We start from the raw sequence: 19,619 nt of genomic DNA on the forward strand, positions 1-19,619 counted from the left end.
GTGTCCAAGTGTCCTCATTGTTCAATTCCCACCTACGAGTGAGAACATGTGGTGTTTGGTTTTCTGTTCTTGCAATAGTTTGCAGAGAATGATGGTTTCCAGCTGCATCCATGTCCCTACAAAGGACATGAAGTCTCACTCCATCACCCAGGCTGGAAGTGCATTGATCTCGGCTCACTGCAACCTCTGCCTCCTGGGTTCAAGTGATTCTCCTGCCTCCGCCTCCCGAGTAACTGGGATTATGGGTGGTTGCCACCATGCCTGGCTAATTTTTTTTTTTTTTTTTTTTTTTTTTTTTTTTGTATTTTTAGTAGAGATAGGGTTTCACCATGTTGGCCAGGCTGGTCTTGAACTCCTGACCTCAAGTGATCCACCTGCTTGGTCTCCCAAAGTGCTGGGATTACAAGCATGAACCACCGCTCCTGACCTCATTGTTTCTTAAAGCTAGTTACTATGTACATTCTAAAGCCATGTCGATGAACTCCTCATACTGTGTTATACTAAAATCCATCACTCTATCTTGCAATTTAAATGGCTCTTTTACTCATACATAATTTTGTAGTGTCATGAATTGGTAATTTGAAAAATATTGATTCACTGAGTTACACAGATCTTCCAATTATGAAGCATTTCATTATATAATATTTTTTAAATCACAGTTATTAATATCACAATAGATCTCTTCCAAAAAGTGATTAAGTATTGGGAACCTACCGATTTCACAGTGGCAGATAATATATTTCCAAAATTTTAATCTTTGCCTAAAAGCTCTTATTTTTTCTTAAAGTAACTGTTTCACTTTGTACATTTAAAAAAATCATTGTCATTCTTTCAAATAAACATAGTATTTCTCGCAAAAACCATCAATGTTAGCTCACAGATGATTACCCAAGTGTGCTTTACCTCTTTGTACTTCAGTAGATAGAACAAGTACTTTACACTTACTTCCATTTCATTTCACAAATTTTAAAAGAGATGTTTAATAAATTTAATAATTTTTACTCCTTCACATGACCATTATTATACTTTGGTGTCTGTGCCTTAAATTGTGGTAAGATACCAGCAGTTTTATCTACCAGTGGCTTTGCACCACTAGCACAAATATCAATCCAGTAAAAAGAGCAAATCATCTTACTATTATTATGAAAATAGCTTTGAATTGGTGGACCCCTGAAAGGTCTCAAGGACCGCCAGAGGCCTGTGACCAAGATTTAAGAAGGCTGGTATAGAGGTTAAGTACTCAGACACTTGTGCCAAATGCCCAGGGTTCTAAATTCTTGCTATTCCATATGCAAATCACATAATCTTTTTTTAGTTTTAGTTTTGGTTTTTTACCTACAATCCTCTTACCATTGATGTACACTATAATAAATTCTACCTCATAATGGTGATTAAATTAGAGAATGCATATAAACTGTTCAACACAGTTCCAGGCACACTATAACTGTTAAGGGGTATTGTTCTTTAATTAATATTATTATAATTTGATCATGTTGCATTATTTATTTGATTATATTAATATGATTCATATTTAAAAGAACATTATATTACAAGCTATAATGGATATATTATTTTGCTACGTCAGTTAATGAATAATCTGTCTGAGGAGGTATGGTACTAATAACAATAAAGACTTGCATAGTTGTCTGAATTGATGAAGATTTTCTGCCACTTTGAATTTTAATCTTTTTAATTGCTTGATTTTTAAGGTACTTCTCTATCTCCCACAAAGTGCTACATAACATGTTTTATAGTTTTTCTTTTACTTAAAGTAAATTAGAATGAATTGTTTGAAATTTTTGAAAAGTTTTTTGTGGTAATCAATGAAATAATTGAAATGTATTCTGGAATTATAGCTAATCTTTCCCAAAAATGATAATGTAGATCTCAGAACCATTAAATTATCCAACTAATTTTCTTGTAAGTTTTCGGTGTATAGTTCTTTAGTTCAATATTGTAAGCCAACTAAGAATAAATAATAAAAGGTATGTTTATACAGTTAGTTATTTTTTATTTGTTTCTTTTTTTATTTAGGGAACTCATGACCTATAAAAGATGTAACTAATATAATTTTTGGTATAGAGGGGAAAAAAATTAACCATTTACTTTTTGAGTCCAAGGGATCTTTTACATTATTGTTCTATATTTAAGTCATTTTGTGAATAATTTGCAGAAGTGGAATAAAGCATAGTAAAAAAACTGTATTAAAATATTTAATAAGAATTTAAATGCAACAAACCCAAAATTTTATGTCATATATTCCTTATTTTGAAAGTATATATGTATATATGTGAAAATATATATGTGTATGTGTCCTTTGAATTTACTGTTCAGCTGTCATACATGAGCCTGAAGGATATCCATCATGTAAATACTAATTCCAGATTTCAAATATGTCTGTCTCTCATAGGTTCTAGCTGATTTCTGGTTCTTCTTGCACTTGCATGGTTAAAACACAATCATCAAAATGAAACATTGACAGAGCTCATAACTTTGTTGAAGAACAGCTGTCTTTTATTCCATAATTTGAAAACATTTTCATTTTTAGATTTATGAACACAAATTAGAATAAATTTAATTTTTATTTCTATATCATTTATTTCTTTATAATTACATTGCAAACACATACACCTATAGCATTTATTTGCTTAAACTGTATCAAAAAAATTTTGGTGCACAAATATCATTAAAAAATCAAATATTACTTTCATATATCCTTTTAGCAAAGTAAAATGGCCCAGGTTTCTTGTTGCACAATATCGTGTGGTGAGACCCTTAACTTTGAATGACTGACTGAATGAGAATTCTAGACTTATTTATTGTTTACTCTGATAGCTATGTTTGAGGAAATTCACCTAAGAGATTGTCATCTGAGCACTCACAATTTGCGGTATTACTTACATAACTAATTTTGCCATTCAACTTGAGTTAAACTGTTGCTATCTTTTTGTATTCATCTTCTGATGAGTCCAGTAATTGTAAAACATTGTCCTCTGTTAAGAAACATTTTCCTCTTTTCTTCTTAATAACAAAGGTGGAAAATGAAAAATTCTCAGTCTTTAGCTGTGTTCAATGAAAACGTAAAAAAACAACAAAAAATCTATTATGATGGTGTCTCTGTACATCTTTCATATATTCTTGAAAGATGGTGCAATACTACGGCTAGCACAAAAAGAAAAATGAAGAATGGCATAATAATGATTATTTAATACTGTACTATCCTTGTAGATTATTCCATCATTCTTCTGTTTTCTTATTAGTATTTTTAAGCATAGTTGAGAATAATTAATTGATAATGATGAAATAATTCTTACTGATAAGTAAAATATTTTATACAGTGCCTAGGAGTCTATTCTTTTTACCTTCTGGTCATACCTTTCCTAGTAAAAAAAAAAAAAAAAAAAAAAAAAAGTGTATCTTTTGTTATGTGACTTAATGAGGTTACCTCAGAACTTTGGCTTGTTAAAATACTTTTCCATTACTGAAGATTCTGGGTGATCATTGTCACTCCTATATTTAAGTCTACTAAATGCCTGTGCCAGGTGTTCTAGATCCATTAACTAGTCTTCACAATCATCCTAAAGGTTCAAGGAGATAACTTTATCAGGTCACAAAGTGCAGATATTTACACATTCTTTTCTGGAATGTCTATATGTATGTTTCCCTAATGTACATATAGAGAATCATTGCAAAAGCATTAAATTCATGGTCAATATGTATTACAGTGAAGGCGTATAATAATTTAAATATGAAAATACTTCTGACTTAAGATAGACAATATAGCATGCTTATAAAGGATGTGGATTAAGAAAATCAATAGAAAGGGACTCCCCTTTGTAGTAGTAAAATGTAATTTTCTGCTTTTCAAAACCAAGAAAATTATCCCCCTGCCTTTGTTTTTCCTGTTGATGGTTCTAAATTTGACATTACCAGACCACATGGAAGGATTTCATGAAATGCTAAATATCACTACTCTTGCTTGATATTGCTAGGGGGCAGTATTTACTTAGCTGACTGTGTAGAATAGCACTACACCAAATGAATTGTACGTAATTTCATGATCTGGAGAAAATACTTACAGTATGTTTGATTTCTTTTCATTAGATTTTACTTTCTATTAAATTAGGAAATAGCTAATAATCTCTCTAATATTAAATTGCTTTTCTTTTTAATTAAAACCTGCCTGGTATTCAAAATTATTGTATCTTGATGTCTTTTTTGTATCAGGCTATATTATGAAGCTGTGCCAATATCCTGATCAATTAAGATGAAAATATCAAGATTTTAAAAGGGAGAAATATAGAAAGAAAAAATAATAGGCATTGCCATCTCACAGAGTACATTACTTATTTATTAATCTTAATTATCCTTAATTGGTAAGAGATAACTGGTTCTGGTAAGCACCTAGGAGCTGTTACATGTTATATTAAAGATATTTGTTCAACTTGAACTAATTATTACTTTTCAAATATCATTAGAATAAGCTTTGTTTTGCTTATTTTAAATAATTTTTTATAATTATTGTCAAAGTGTAGGTATATAACAAAATCTCAATTTTAATTATTTAAATATATCCTGCTATTTAATATGAAGGATTTTTCCCCAATATTAAGCAAGGAAGGACTAACTCATTTTCTCATTATTTCATATTTGTTGAGAAACTTCTTAAGAAAGTATATAATCTCATGACTATTTGGATCCTTAATCACTTTCATTTATCTTCATTGTGTTTTTCATTCATTCTTTCAACAAATATTTGAATGATCCTTTCAACAAATATTTGTGTGCCTATTATGTGCCAGACATTTTTCTATGCCATGGATAATATGTCAGCAATAAAATAAGAGATAGACAAAAATCTCTGCCCTCATATTCTAGAGTAGATAGACAATAATGAAGATAAATATACTATATTGATAGGTAGTGGTAAGTTCTAATTAAAATAAAAAAGCTAAAGCAGAGGTATGGATGTTATGTGCTCAGGTAAAGGAGAGATTGAGTTTTCGTTATTTATTTATTTCTGAGACAAGGTCTTGCTCTGTCACCCATGCTGGAGTGCGGTGGTATGGTTATGGCTCATTGCAGTCTCAACCTCCTGGGCTCAAGTAATCCTCCTCAGCCTCCCAAGTAGCTGAGACCATAGGCATGTGCCACCATACCCATCTACTTTTTAAATTTTTTGTAGATATGAGGTCTCCCTATGTTACCCAAGCTGGTCTTGAATTCTTGGGTCAAGCAGTCCTCCCGCTTTGACCTTCCAAAGTGCTGGGATTGTAGGAGTGAGCCACCTCGCCTGACCATGAATTTTGAAATAAGGTAGCCAAGAAAACCTCACAGAAAAGCTGACTTATGAATAAATGCTTTAAGAAAGTAAGGGAAAGAGCAATCCAAGCAGAAGCAGCAGCAGTTGCTACAGCCCTGATGTGGAAGCGTAGCAGAGACGTGAAGGAGCAGCCAGCAGACTATTGTGACTAGAGCACAATGAACAAGAAGATAAGGCCAAATAGGTAATAGAGGGCCATATTACATAGTTTTATTGATCATCGTTAGGACTTCGGCTTTTATTGTTAGAGGTGGAAAGCCACTGATGCTTTTGAGCAGAGGAGTGATGTCTCATGTAAACATTTTAACAAGGTCATTCTGGCTGCTATGCTGAGAGAAATCCAAGGATGGACAAGAATGGAATCTACGAAACTAGTCATGGACTATTCCAGTAATCTAGGCAAGAGATAGTGTTGACTTGAATCAAGATATTAGCAGTGGAAGTAGTGGGAAGTTTTCATATGCTGCATGTATTTTGAAGGTAGAGCCAGCAGGACTACTGGTGACAAATACACAGTGTGTAAGGAAGAGAGGAGTCACGTACCTGAGCAATTGAAAGGGTAGAGTTGCTTCTAACTGAGATTTGGAATACTATACTTGGAGGTATAGATTTTGAAGGAAGTCTCAGGAGCTAATTTTAGGATATGTGTATCTGTTAGACATGCAAGTGGAGGTAACAGGCATTTGGATACACAGTTTCAGAATTTGTAGATGTTTAGGGATGGAGCTGTAAATATGAGGGCCCTCAAACTATACAGTTATTATTTGGACAAAAATAGAAAAGATATCTAAGAACTGAACCTGGGAGACTCCAGGTAGAGAGTCAGAGAGAGGAAGAGGAACTAACAAAGGAGATGGACAAGGAGCAGTCAGAAAGATAAGAACAAAACTAGGTGAGTATGGTGTTTTGGAAGCCAAGTGGAGGGAATAAAGTGTTCTGAATAAGTGAGAATAGTCAACTATGTCAAATCCTGCTGATTGGTAAAGAAAGATTGCAATTGAGAATTGGCCATTAGATTTAATGACATAGAAATTATTGATGACCAAGGTAAGAACAGTTTCAGTGGTGAGTTGGAGGCAAGAACTTGATTGGAGTGGGTTGAGAGAATATTTAATGAATATCTACTGCTCTTATTGTAAGCTCCCTACAGCCTGGAACTATGCTTTGTTCACTGCTATATTCTATCACCTAACACAGATCTGGCATGTATTCGGCACTTAGAAAATATTGAATTAATGAATAAATGAGTAAAATAACATTTACTCACAAGAATCCTATCATTCTCCTGCAGAGAATATGATAGGAAAGGCCATAAGCTACTGTAACTTTGCTGCCATTACCTTATACCAGAATTTGTATTGTTGCACTTAATAGTAAAGCATTTTAGGTATCTGTTCATATGTCTGACTCTTCTGCCGGAGTGGGGTACATGGCATATAACCCAAAGCATTTCATATTGAATAAATGAACAAAAGCAAGCATGAATGAATGAAAGAGTGAATGAATATACCCAGAATTAAGTATAGTATAGTATGTTGTGATAAGTAATTATAATATAAAAATGATTACTATAATTATATATAATACAACTATATTATATATGATACAAACCATAGTGGGATAGGTATCATAAAAAATATACAAAAAGTTTTCACAGAACAAATGGCATTTGAGGCAGTCTTGGAAAAATCTTGTAGAGCTTTGATTGATGGAAATGATCAAGAAAGAGCATTCAAAGAAGAAAATGCAAAATGCATCGTTAGGAAAGTAGTGTGTTCAGATCATAGTAAATCTGCCTTTGAGGGAAGTAGAACATGTGTAGGCAAGTGGGAAGGTGCAAAGCAATTTAGTCTGATGCCATTTCTTATTCTGATATTAATGATAATACTACTTTAAATTTGCAGGTTGTTACTGTTTCCAAAGCATTTTCACATATATTATTTCTAACATCACACCATCTCTATGACATAGTTAAGACAGACACTAGTTTTCCTGTTTCAAAAAATGAAGATCTGGGATTCACAGAGGTTAACTGACTTGACCAAGGCATGGTATCCAGTAATCGTCAGAGTCAAAACTCAGATGTATGTTTTCTGACTCCAAGTCCTTGGCTTTTTCACTAATTCACAGGGGCCTTAAATGCAGGAGTACAAAATTGTACTTAATTTGGTATGAAGTGGAAACGTATTGATGTGGGAGAGCAGGGGAATGATGTCATCACAATTGTGTATTTAGAAAAATCAATTTGGCTAAAGGAAATAATGGACCAGGTAGAAACTGAACAATTATGAAACATTTGCAGTAGTCCATGAAAGAAAGAATGAGAACCAAAACAAGATTAGTTCAGTATGAATGGACAGAAGCAGAAGATTGAAGAGACCTTGTGAAAATACTATCTATCAGACTTACTTTTATGCCTAAGATTTTTCTACCTAAGTGACTAAAATAATGGTGTTGGTAGAAAAAAGAGGCAGTTTGGGGGTGACCATGAGTGTGGTTGGGTGCAGTTAAGTTACACTGAAACAATTTGATCCTTCCAAGGCTTGCTTTTAAGGTTGATTAAATGGGGCCAGAGAAGGTTGGTTTTGGAGCATAATTTTGCTCCATTACTAAAGCAGTACTCTTCTGACTACTCTCCCTAATGCCTTGTTTATAACAGTTGTGGGTGTTTTTTGTTTTTTTGTTTGTTTGTTTTTGGTTTTTTTTTCATTCTGGTTAGTGAGAAAATGAACTATTCTTGGCATTTTATGAGCTTGGCATTTTTTCCCTCTGATCATTTGAAGTGGTTTCTGCCCCACTTTGTTATATATATGTACACACTCAGATACTCAGATATATGTTTTCTGTGTGTACACACACACACACACACACACACACACACACATATACACACACACACACACACACACACATACACACTCTCCAGTAATTAGCAAAGATTTGAGGGGAACCTTCAGCAGACTTCTGGAGCTTTTTCTATGCAACTGTCTCTCTGGCAGCATCTTCCAGGACACTTTCCTGAAGATTATATCCACCTTGGTCTCTCCAGATTTCCTACTCTGCATATTCAGCTCAGGACAACCACCAAGCTCTTTCTGGTTCTTCCTCCCTGTCAGTGGCCTGGAACTTTGCATGCAGTAAATTGGACAATTTTAGGGTTCATTTCATTTGTTTCTCCTCTCTCAGGTACCACTCTCTCTGCCTGATATGTAAGATGTACAAATTGTTGTTTTATATATTTGGTCTGACTTTTAGGTGTTTCAGTTCAGGAGGTAAATCTGGTTCCTGTTATGCCACCTTGGTCAGAAGCAGAATTCTTCCATAGATCTTAATGAAGCTAATTACAAAGACTAGTATGAGAGAAAGGCACTGTTAGCTAGTTGCTGAAATAATTTGAAGAAGATTTTTAATGACAGTTAGCTTTCATCAAGAGGGGAGAAGGTAATGTTGATGTTGTGTCTTTAAAAGAGATGTTGAATAATAGCAATGAAACTAATTTTGCTGACTTTATTTTTTAATTTAAATTAAAATGATCAATTTATATTTTATTGTTTTCTACAACCCTTACTCATTACAGTGAAGTCATATACCTTTGTACTTTTTCCTTTTCCCATTTATGTTGTCCCTAGAAAAATGTATCTAAATGTCAACCTATAAAAAAATGGTGATATGGTGGAGATGAGTGGGTTTTATTTCACATGTAGTACTTAGATTTTAATAAACCATATACTTATAAAGTTCTTGACTGGCATCTTGATAGTATAAATAATTGAGTGAAATGCACAGACAATATACATCTTTACTCATAAATTCATAATTGCTAGATGCTGAAATAATATTTATTTAAACTAACCCTGTAGGTAGTAAAGAAGTCTTCAATAGCAGCCTGTATTAACTCACAAAGTGAAATAAAATTAGTGCTTTTTCAGGTTTTTTTTTGTAAATTATTGTTGGTTTTTGATACTTGCTATTGACAAAGGAGATTTTTACTCTACTTTTATAAATTAAGGAAGATTTGTCACTTCCAAAACCTTCTAAAATTTGAAAATGTGTATGTCTATATATATTTATATAGAACCATTTATACTATATATATAGCTATATATGTGTGTGTGTATGTATATATTTCTAGGTAGTAAACTTAGGAAAATAAATTTGTCAAACTATTATTAATAATGGTAATATTAGCTCATTACTTTTAGTCTGTTATGAAGCATCCTGTTAATTGAGAAAGTGGTAACAAAAAGCACATGCTTCTTAACACCTTTTATTGAGACATTGTGAACATTAAAAAATAAATACAGTTAAGAGTACCTCAATACTTAACGAGGACTGTATTAGGGTTCTCTAGAGAAACAGAACCAATAGGAGATATATAAGTATAGATAAAGGAGATTTATTATGAGTAATTGGCTCACACATTTATGGAGGCTGAGATATCTCACAATATACTGTTTGCAAGCTGGACACCCAGGAAAGCCAGTGGTATAATTCAAAGTCCAGAGGCCTTTGTAATTCTGATTCCAAAGGCCTGAGAACCAGGAGGCTGGTGATACAAATCCTAGTCTAAAGGCAAGAGAAGATTAGATGAAATGTTCCGGTTCAAGCAGTGAGGTAGAAAAGAAGAGGCACAGTCCTCCTTCCTCTACCTTTGTTTTGTTCAGTCTCTCAGTTGATTAGATGATACCTGCTCACACTGGGGAGGACAGTTTACTGAGTCCACTGATTCAAATGCTGATCTCATCTGGAAACACCATCTCTCACACACACACACAAATAACATTTAACCAGATACCTAGGTATCCCCTGATCCAGTCAATTAACTAACACAAGGATCTTTAAAATCTCAGAAATATTCTGTACAAACCTGAAAAGTAAAATATACCCTTGAAATTAGTATCCCAGTATTGCGTTTGGATTAGCCACAGTCTTGAGTTTATCCTTTGGTGAAATGAAGACATTCTGTGAATAATCTTTGGCAAAAGAGTCATCTACATTTGTAATGTGGATAGTATCATTATATAATAGAGTATTTGTAATAACTGTAATTACCTATGTTAAAAGAAAAACCTTTGACAAATTGAATTTAACAGAGTTTAATTGAGGAAAGACCAATTCATAAATTGGCAGCCCCCAAGCCAGAAGAGGTTCAGACACTCCAGCATAGCCACATGGTGGAAGATTTATGGACAGAAAAAGAAAAGTGACCTACAGAAACAAAAGTGAGGTACAGAAACAGCCAGATTGGTGACAGCTCAGCATTTGCTACGGTCTTGTTTACACATCCAGTTAGATTATCGTTCACTTTGTATGGAGAAACCTTTAGGCCGAACTTAAAACATTTAAGGAGGCAGCTTTAGGATAAACTTAACACTACATTCTCTTTTTTTTAACCAATAAAAGTAGACCGAAACATAGAACTTACATTACCATTTAGTTGATTGGTAATCATTCTAATTACCTCTTTTATTTCCTCTTTATCCATTCCCTGTACCCCTTTTTCCACTCATAGCTCTATGCCATCCCTTGGTTTCTCACCATGTTTACTCGTAAGTATCACTTCCCCTGGTTTTTTTGATATTGTATTAGCACAAGGACAGGCCAATGCCTCCCCAAATTTTATATTTGCAATAACATTGAGCAGATGTAGTAAGTCTTTTTATGTATTTCTAACATAATAGAGTTGGGTAGAAAAGAATTTCAATCGTTCTGATCCCTGAATATCAAAGTGAGAATTCTATAAAATAAAAACCTATTGTACATTTCGTGATATTTGTACAAACTCTGTCCCCCTTTGAAAAAGAAATTATCAACTGTAGTATTTACATAAAGCTTATAAGGGCAACTATTACAACCAAATCAGGCTTAATTTTCAGAGATTCTTCAATAACTTTTATTTTTTAAACTAGGATTCCTCTAGAAATTAAGCAGATTGTGTGAATGTGTAATATTTTAATTTACTATTAAATATTAATATAAATATTAATAAAGTGTACATCCTTACAAATAAAATATGCTTTACATGGTAACTGTAATAATATTTGAAGTAGATCTTTATGCACTGGCCTGGAAGATATACATAGTATTGTTAATAAGAAAAAGGCAGTTGCAAAAAATAGAAAGCTGCTCATAGGATTTTTGGTGGGAATTTATTAAAACAGTTGTTTAGATAATATAATAGATATGTCATTTTACTGTACCTAAAACAACACTAAAGTTCATCTAGATGAATAAATCTGTGAGAATAATATAATTGGAAAGTTCTGGGAAGACATATTATGAATGGTTAATAGGGTTAAAAATATTTTCTGTTAGGCCAGTCTGATTATCAATTTTTTAAGATGCCTTAGGAGGCTATAAATTTTCAAAGCCAAATAAACATTTCATTAAAAGAATTTGGTAGTATTAGCTCTTCAATAATAGTTTTGACCATAAAGTAATAATTATAGAACTAGTAAAGTAGGTTGTTATTGTTTTAATTGTTATTATTTTGGTTTTTTAATTTATTTATATTTTTATCATTTTACAGATGTGTTTCCACTACACAAAATTTTCCACCTCTGGGATACCTTACTACTTGGGAATTCCTCTTTTCCATTCTGTATTGGAGTAGCAATTCTTCAGCAGTTGCGGGACCGGCTTTTGGCTAATGGCTTTAATGAGTGCATTCTTCTCTTCTCCGATTTACCAGGTATAGATCTCAATAAATGGAACCATTAAATGAAATTTGACTATGAAATAATGACACATTCTTAAGCCATTCACAAAAATAACCATCCAGGCCTTCAGCACCTCTTCTGTTTGGGCCTCATCATCCTCTCTGGATTCTCTCTCTCATATACTGCCTCTTCTGCTGACCCAGCATTGTAAATACAAATCTGGGTCTTACCAGCTCACTGTGATTTACATCCATCTTGGTAATGCTACTAAATGGGTAAACGGCCAGGAAGTGGGGGCAATATCATATTTGCTCTTTTGCTTAGGACAGGGGCTGTTTATCTTCAGTGATGGAGAGTATAGAAAGGCCACTTGGGAAGGTGTTTAAGAATCTATGTTTATACAAAGATATAATTCACATGAAACTTTGTTCCCTCCTAGTGCTGCTTGCTAACAATTTGACAGTGTGACAAAAGGAAATACCGCCCTCTTAGGAGGACAAATCAAACTCCAGGGAAATTCTATGCCATGCAATGCAGGAGAGTATGTTAAGCTATATAGAGTATTCACAAGTAAGGAACTTGTAAACCTAGGAGTTGAATGTTTAAATGTAGAAATAATGGATAACTATAAGCTTTGATGCTATGGTTAAAAAGATGAAATTAATGTCGTCACCTAGGATGTAACTAAATCTATATTTTTGCGGAAACTTCAATTTTTTAGGTGAAAAAATTCACATACTTTATTGACTGCATCTCTTCTGCTGTTCTCCATATTTTCAGGCAGGCCCAAGTTACTGCTGGTAATAAACTCACTTAAAATTATCCCAGAATCAAATTTACCTGAAAACTAAGTAAAAAACAAAAGGAAGGTCCCTTAAGATTATATCTTTATTAATTACTCTGAAGAAAAATAAGAAACCTACTGCCGAACCTCATTTTTATGTTTAATGGTTGATCTGTACTTGGTACTTTACTTTCAAAAAAAAAAAATATTTTTTTTAAATTTTTTATTATTTGTGGGAAAATAATAAGAAAAATGCTTTGGATTTATTTAAAACTTTTTCTTCCCCCTTCCCTCAAAATTGAAGCTATTATTATCAGCTTTCTGACTTATCAAATTTTAATTAAAGTGAGTTATTTCTTATATGAATAAATAGTTTAGGTCATATTTTTTCTGGGAGATTCTTTATGAAAATCAAGTTATCCATTTTTTTTGTTTTGAACAGTAATAAATAAGCTAGTTTCGCAAACTAGGAATACTGTTTATTTTTTGCAGATGATTCCTTGTCATTTCCAGCTTGCCAAAGTAAACATAGGATGATTGATTAGGATTAAAATACATTTTCTGGCCAGTTCTAAATATATATATATATATATGGAATGCTGATTGTACATTTTCAAATTAAGCAAATTTATTGCCTTTCTAATTTGATGCATAAATGCTCCTGTTAAACATTGGTGAAGCATCTGTTTTTATACTTTATAGGGAGATTAGTGGCAACTCTGCTTGTCTATTAAAAAAACACATGCAACTGTGTATTTTACAGTCAACTGACATATTTCTATCTTAATTCCATAGGAAAAATTATGTCTGTATATCTTTAAAATTGCCTGCTTTGGGTTTACTTTACAGATGGTACAAGATTAGAATAAAGTTTCTCTATTAATTCAAAACTGAAAGGATTTACACAATATTCTTACTAATGATCATTCAAGAGATGTTACCTTGCTTGTTTTAGGCCTTAGAAAATGAAATTCTGGTAATTTTATCCTTTCTATTCACTATATCATAACATCTGTCAAACCTTATTAAGCACTCATTTTGTTCAGAGCATGCTATTCAAATAGGAATAAAATCTATTTAGTTGATGTAGTGTCAGCTGGTACAATTGGGTTTCTTTGCTTAATTTCTCTTACTGAAAATTCATCTTTCCATGAAATAATTAATTTGTTTTGTTTATAAATAGGTTATCCTACATGCAAAGACCCAAGATATTTCATCTTCTATTATTAAGTCTTCAATTCAGTCCCATCATCCCTGCTCCTAATATCTCAATGCGTTAATGATAGGTCCTATTAAAGCACTTAACTGGATGAACAGGAATGACATTTTCCACATATTTTCAAAGCTGCCTAGCTTATCTATGTCTTCTTCCTTCCCATTTACATTGCCACCTAATTCCTGAACAAAATATTATTTATTAGTAATAGTATAAACTTCAAATAAATAAGTTCAAATGTTCACAGTAGGCACAAATTTGATATTTTTAACTGATGAGCGTTCTATCTGTTAAAAGTATATATGAATAATTCTATTTTCATTTTATAGCAAGATACATAGTGAAATACAAGTTCAGTCATCCCCCAGTATCAATGGGGGATTGGTTTCAAGACCCCCCACAGATACTGTAATCCACAAATGCTGTAGTCCCTTTGCATGTAACCTGTGCACATCCACATTTATACTTCAGATCATCTCATGATAACTTTTAATGCCTAATACAATAGAAATGCTATGTAAATAGTTGTTATACTATATTGTTTAGGGAATAATGACAAGAAAAAAAGTCATGCTCAGTACAGACACAGACATTCATTTTTATTCCCCAAATATATTCAATGTGCAATTGGTTAAATCCATGGATGCAGAACCCACAGATACAGAGAGCGGACTATATAAGAAAATTTTTTATGTACTTAAAAGTTCTTCATATGTTTAGATTGAATGTGTTCTGAGTGTATTTGGGGAAGTAGGACAAGAATCTGGTGACCTCTGAATTTATTTTCACACATATTTTATGTAGCATAGAATTTGAGAGGATTTATTTGGTCTCTTAAAACAATAAGGCTTTGAGTTTACTTGAAGTAAAGCTTATTTTAGTCAGAGGTATAGTATAATTGTGAAGTTTTAGCTAAAAAACAAATGTTCATATTAATCTAAGCAGCAGATATATTTTCATGAAATGCTTAACCAAAGCAAAGAAAGCAGATATCAGTGTTGTGGTTCGATACCACCATCAGATGAGTGGACAGTTGACTGCTATAACTTTTCCATTATTCAGTACTTATCTTAATAAAGCAAAAGTGTTGCCAAGTAAATTTTGTTACACTACATTTATATCCAAAGTTTTTAAAGTATTTTAGAGATTTTTAAGTATATAAATGAGAAGCAATCTGAGTTTTCAGTCAATAGTTTTTTACTCTCATCTAGGGATAAATATAAATTAAATAGGGTTACTGTAATATTTATGTGTAATCTTTCCATTATAAACAGTGGCTTAGATTTTTGAAACTATAAGACTTAATCAAATATAAGCTTATTATAGCCAGTAGGCTGCTAATTTGTGACTCCTTTTTTAAATAGTTATCATGGTGATGAACACTGCAGAAAACAATAGGAGTTTAAAACAGGGAGTTAGGGAGTTTTTCTTAAGTAAATGATACTTAAGATAATATCTGAAATTATTTAAGTGATATTGAGGAGTGGGGAGTGGAAAGAGGAAAATATTGTAGACAGAGGGAATAAAATGCTCAAAGGCCTCAGACAACTGAAGGACATTAGAGCACACAGGAAAGTGGAGAGGAGTGGCTAGAAAAGTGAATGGAGAGATAGACAAAGAAGGATCATGCAAGATCTTGTAGGCCACATTAAAGATTTTTTAAAATAATATTTGTTGAGATATTTTTTCAATATTTTTGAAGTAATGAAAAAAGTACTTAAAATAACATCAGGTACCAAAATATGAACACTATAATTGATATTAATGCAGAGCTTTCTGATCTCTCTACATCAGGGTGATCTATCATGAGTGAAGCAAAGGATTCTTAACATACGTGCTCCTAATAGTTATCCATCATTTTTCCCCCTGTCTTATAGCCAGATATGGGATGGAGAAATGATTTGTGAAACAGTAGAGCAACTGTAGTACACAGTTGTTCAGTGAAAGTTTTGTACTGTCAAGCCTGTAATATTGATGCCACTTGACCTGAAACTGAGAATCAATTATTCCCATCTTCTGCTTGTAGCTACATGATCTTCATGCATGTCTTTTTTTTTTTTTTTTTTTTTTTTTTTTTTTTTTTTTTGAGATGGAGTCTCACTCTGTTGCCCAGGCATGATTTCGGCTCACTGTGTGTCTATTTCTAAGTATACCTTGGAATTGCAAAAGGACAATCAAAATGAAAATTAAATTTGGAGATTTTAGCAGTAGTCCTTCTCTCCCCCATCTATCCATAAAAATTACATATAAACATTAAAATCTAGACACCATATTAAAGTCTTGTGTGTTTAAAATTAGTTAAGGATAAGTAAGAAAGTGTTAATTTGTTTATATTGGTATGGTGTATAGTCACTGAAATAAAGCTTTATGAAAAATTATTTTTAAAACCTCCAGTTATGTCAGTCTTGTTTCTGGTGGAAATACTGCATTATTTTATGGAAAAGAGGAAAATTTAAAAACAGATATTACAGTTTATCACCTCCAAGCTAATAAATGGTCATGAAAACAGCAGCCAGTAGCATGGCTGATGAAGACTCTGAAATTATAACGTGATTCTAGGAAGCTAGAAGAATTCATATAACACTGACCTAATTGTTGCTCTTGAAGCATACAACTAATTTTGCAACATGTAAATACTTTATAAAGTTTAAAAGAAATGTTTCGTACATATTGAGAACTGTAATGAAAAATAATGTCAGAGGTGATCAGAATTTCTACTTATCTTGAAAATTTAGAGTAGATCTGAGTACTTATACATCTTAAACCTGGTCCCAAATTGTCAAGAATCTGATAGGAAGGCCTTTCTTTATAGCAGAGCTTCTTGTTTTATGGTTGATAAGGGTTTCTGTTTTGTGAAAGGGTTCTCGCTTTCTGAATTTTTGAGCAGTCCAAAAGTTATCTTATAGTTTAGATCAGTGTTATTAAGAGTATTTTGTTTCAGGATACCAATGATGGCATTAAGTTTGTATTTGTTTTACCATTGAATGTTTATATGTGCCTTAGGTTTGCAAAACAAAATATATAGAGCATTTTTCACTTTTGAAGTAGATTAAAAGTAATTAACCACAAAAACCTTTAAAAGTCAGAAACTGTTTAAAATATCCCTACATATACTACTGATAGATATTGCAATAAGAATGTAAGTACCAAAATGTATTAAATTTAAGAAAGATATTTAAGGCATCAAAAGAATATACCTTGAAATAGTAAGAACCATCTGTGAGAAACCAACAGCCAGAATGAGGCTGAATGGGCAATAACTGAATGCATATTCCCCTTGAGAATTGAAACAAGACAAGTATGGCCACTCTCACCACTCCTATTCCACATAGTACTGGAAGTCTTAGCTACAACAATCAGGCAAGATAAAGAAATTAAAGGGATCTGAATAGGAAGAAGAGGAATCAAACTGTCTCTTTTCACAAATGATATAGTTTTGTGCTTGGAAATCCCCATAGCCTCTGCTCAAGAGCTCCTAGATTTGATGAAAACTTTAGCCAAGTTTTAGGATTAAAAAATCAATATATAAAAATCAGTAGCACTTCTGTACACTGTGTCCAAGGTGAGAACCCAATCAAGAACGCAATCTCACTTACAATAGCCAATAAAAAAAAGTTCATTACCTAAGAGTACATCTGCCCAAAGGAGGTGAAAGATCTCTACAATGACAACTACAAAACACTGCTTAAAGAAATCATAGATGGCCAGGCACAGTGGCTCACGCCTGTAATACCAGCACTTTGGGAGGCTGAGGTGGGCAGATCACAAGGTCAGGAGTTCGAGACCAGCCTGATCAATATGGTGAAACCCCATCTCTACTAAAAATACAAAATTAGCTAGGCGTGGTGGCGTGCGCCTGTAATCCCAGCTACTCAGGAGGCTGAGGCAAGAGAATAGCTTGAACCTGGGAGGCGGAGGTTTCAGTGAGCCAAGATCGCGCCACTGCACTCCAGCCTGGGCGACAGAGTGAGACTCCATCTCAGAAAAGAAAAAAAAAAAAAAGAAATCGTAGATGATGCAAACAAATGGAAAAATATTCCATACTCATGGATCAGAAGAATCAATGTTGTTAAAATGGACATATTGCCCAAAGCAATTTATAGATTCAGTGCTATTCCTATCAAACTACCAACAACATTTATCACAGAATTAGAAAAAAATATTCTAAAATGCATATGGTACCAAAAAAGACCCCGAATCACTAAAGCAATCCTAAGCAAAAAGGACAAAGCTAGAGACATCACACTACCCAATTTCAAACTCTACTACAAGGATACGGTAAAGAGAACAGCATGATACTGGTACAAAAACAGACACATAGATCAATGGAATGGGTTAGAGAGTCCAGAATTAAGGCCACACACCTACAACTATCTAATCTTCAACAAAGTTGACAAAAATAAGCAATGAGGAGGGGATTCCCTATTCAGTAAATGGCACTGGGATAGCTAGCAAGCCGTATGCAGAAGATTGAAACTGAAGCCCTTCCTTTCATCATATATGAAGATTAACTCGAGAGGGCATAAACATTTAAATATAAGACCACAATAAGAATCCTAGAAGAAAACTGAGGAAACACCATTCTGGACCTGGGCCTTGGGAAAGTATTTATGACTAAGTCCTCAAGAGCAATTGCAACAAAAACAAAAATTGACAAATGGGACCTAATTAAGTTCTTTAAGCTTCTGCACAGCAAAAGAAACTGTCAACAGAGTAAACAGACAACCTACAGAATGGGAGAAAATATTTGCAAACTGTTTATTTGACAAAGGTCTACTATCCAGAGTCTAAAAACAACTTAAACCAACAAGGAAAAAACAAATGACCCCTTTAAAAATGTAAATAATACATGAACAGACACTTCTCAAAAGAAGACATCTGTGTAGCCAACAAGCATATGAAAAAATTGTTCAACATCACTAATCATTAGAGAAATGCAAATCGAAACCACAATGAGATACTATCTCATACCAGTCAGAATGGCTGTGATTGAAAAACCAACAAATAGCAGATGCTGGTGATGTTGCAAAGAAAAGGGAACCCTTATACACTGCCTACAGGAATGTAAACTAGTTCAGCCACTGTCAAAAGCAGTCTGAAGATTTCTCAAAGAACTTAAAACAGAGCTTCTATTCAACCCAGCAATCCCATTACTAGGCATATACCCAAAGGATTATAAATCATTCTGCCATAAGGACACATGCATGTGTATGTTCATCACAACACTGTTCAAAAATAGCAAAGACACAGAATCAACCTAAATGCCCATCAATGGTGGACTGCATAAAGAAAATGTGATACATATACACCATGGAATACTACACAGTCATAGTTAATCCACCAGTCACCAAGCCCTGCCCACATAAAACAAACAAACAAAAAACTTCCAATCTGATTTTTGGTGCTGTTCTTATAAATATATAGAATCAAAGATCACAAAATCTCTGAGGAAAGCTTCCAATTAAGATTCAAAACAGTACAAACTGAAAAAATAATATATTCAGAAAGATAACTATGAGAAAATTACTATGAAAAAGCAGAACTTTTAAATATAACAATGAAAAATATTTTGCATTGAATATCTGGAAATTGATTTTTTTTTTTGAGAGAGAGAGTCTTGCTCTGTAGCCAGGCTGG

At 33.2% G+C, this 19,619-nt stretch overlaps 1 protein-coding gene across 3 annotated transcripts in view; it reads left to right on the top strand.

Moving 5' to 3' along the window:
* The window catches only part of LOC105486299 (TBC1 domain containing kinase), a 236,237-nt gene that overhangs the window by 106,333 nt on the left and 110,285 nt on the right, over positions 1–19,619 (top strand). For all 3 annotated transcript variants that reach the window (XM_011749118.2, XM_011749117.2, XM_011749119.2), the window contains 2 exons: positions 10,836–10,872; positions 11,853–12,014. In XM_011749118.2, the coding sequence (XP_011747420.1) occupies positions 10,836–10,872; positions 11,853–12,014 (199 nt within the window). The remainder of the gene's footprint in view (positions 1–10,835; positions 10,873–11,852; positions 12,015–19,619) is intronic.

The sequence above is a fragment of the Macaca nemestrina genome, chromosome 3 (assembly GCF_043159975.1).
Source record: "Macaca nemestrina isolate mMacNem1 chromosome 3, mMacNem.hap1, whole genome shotgun sequence".
NCBI classification, from domain to species: Eukaryota; Metazoa; Chordata; class Mammalia; order Primates; family Cercopithecidae; genus Macaca; species Macaca nemestrina.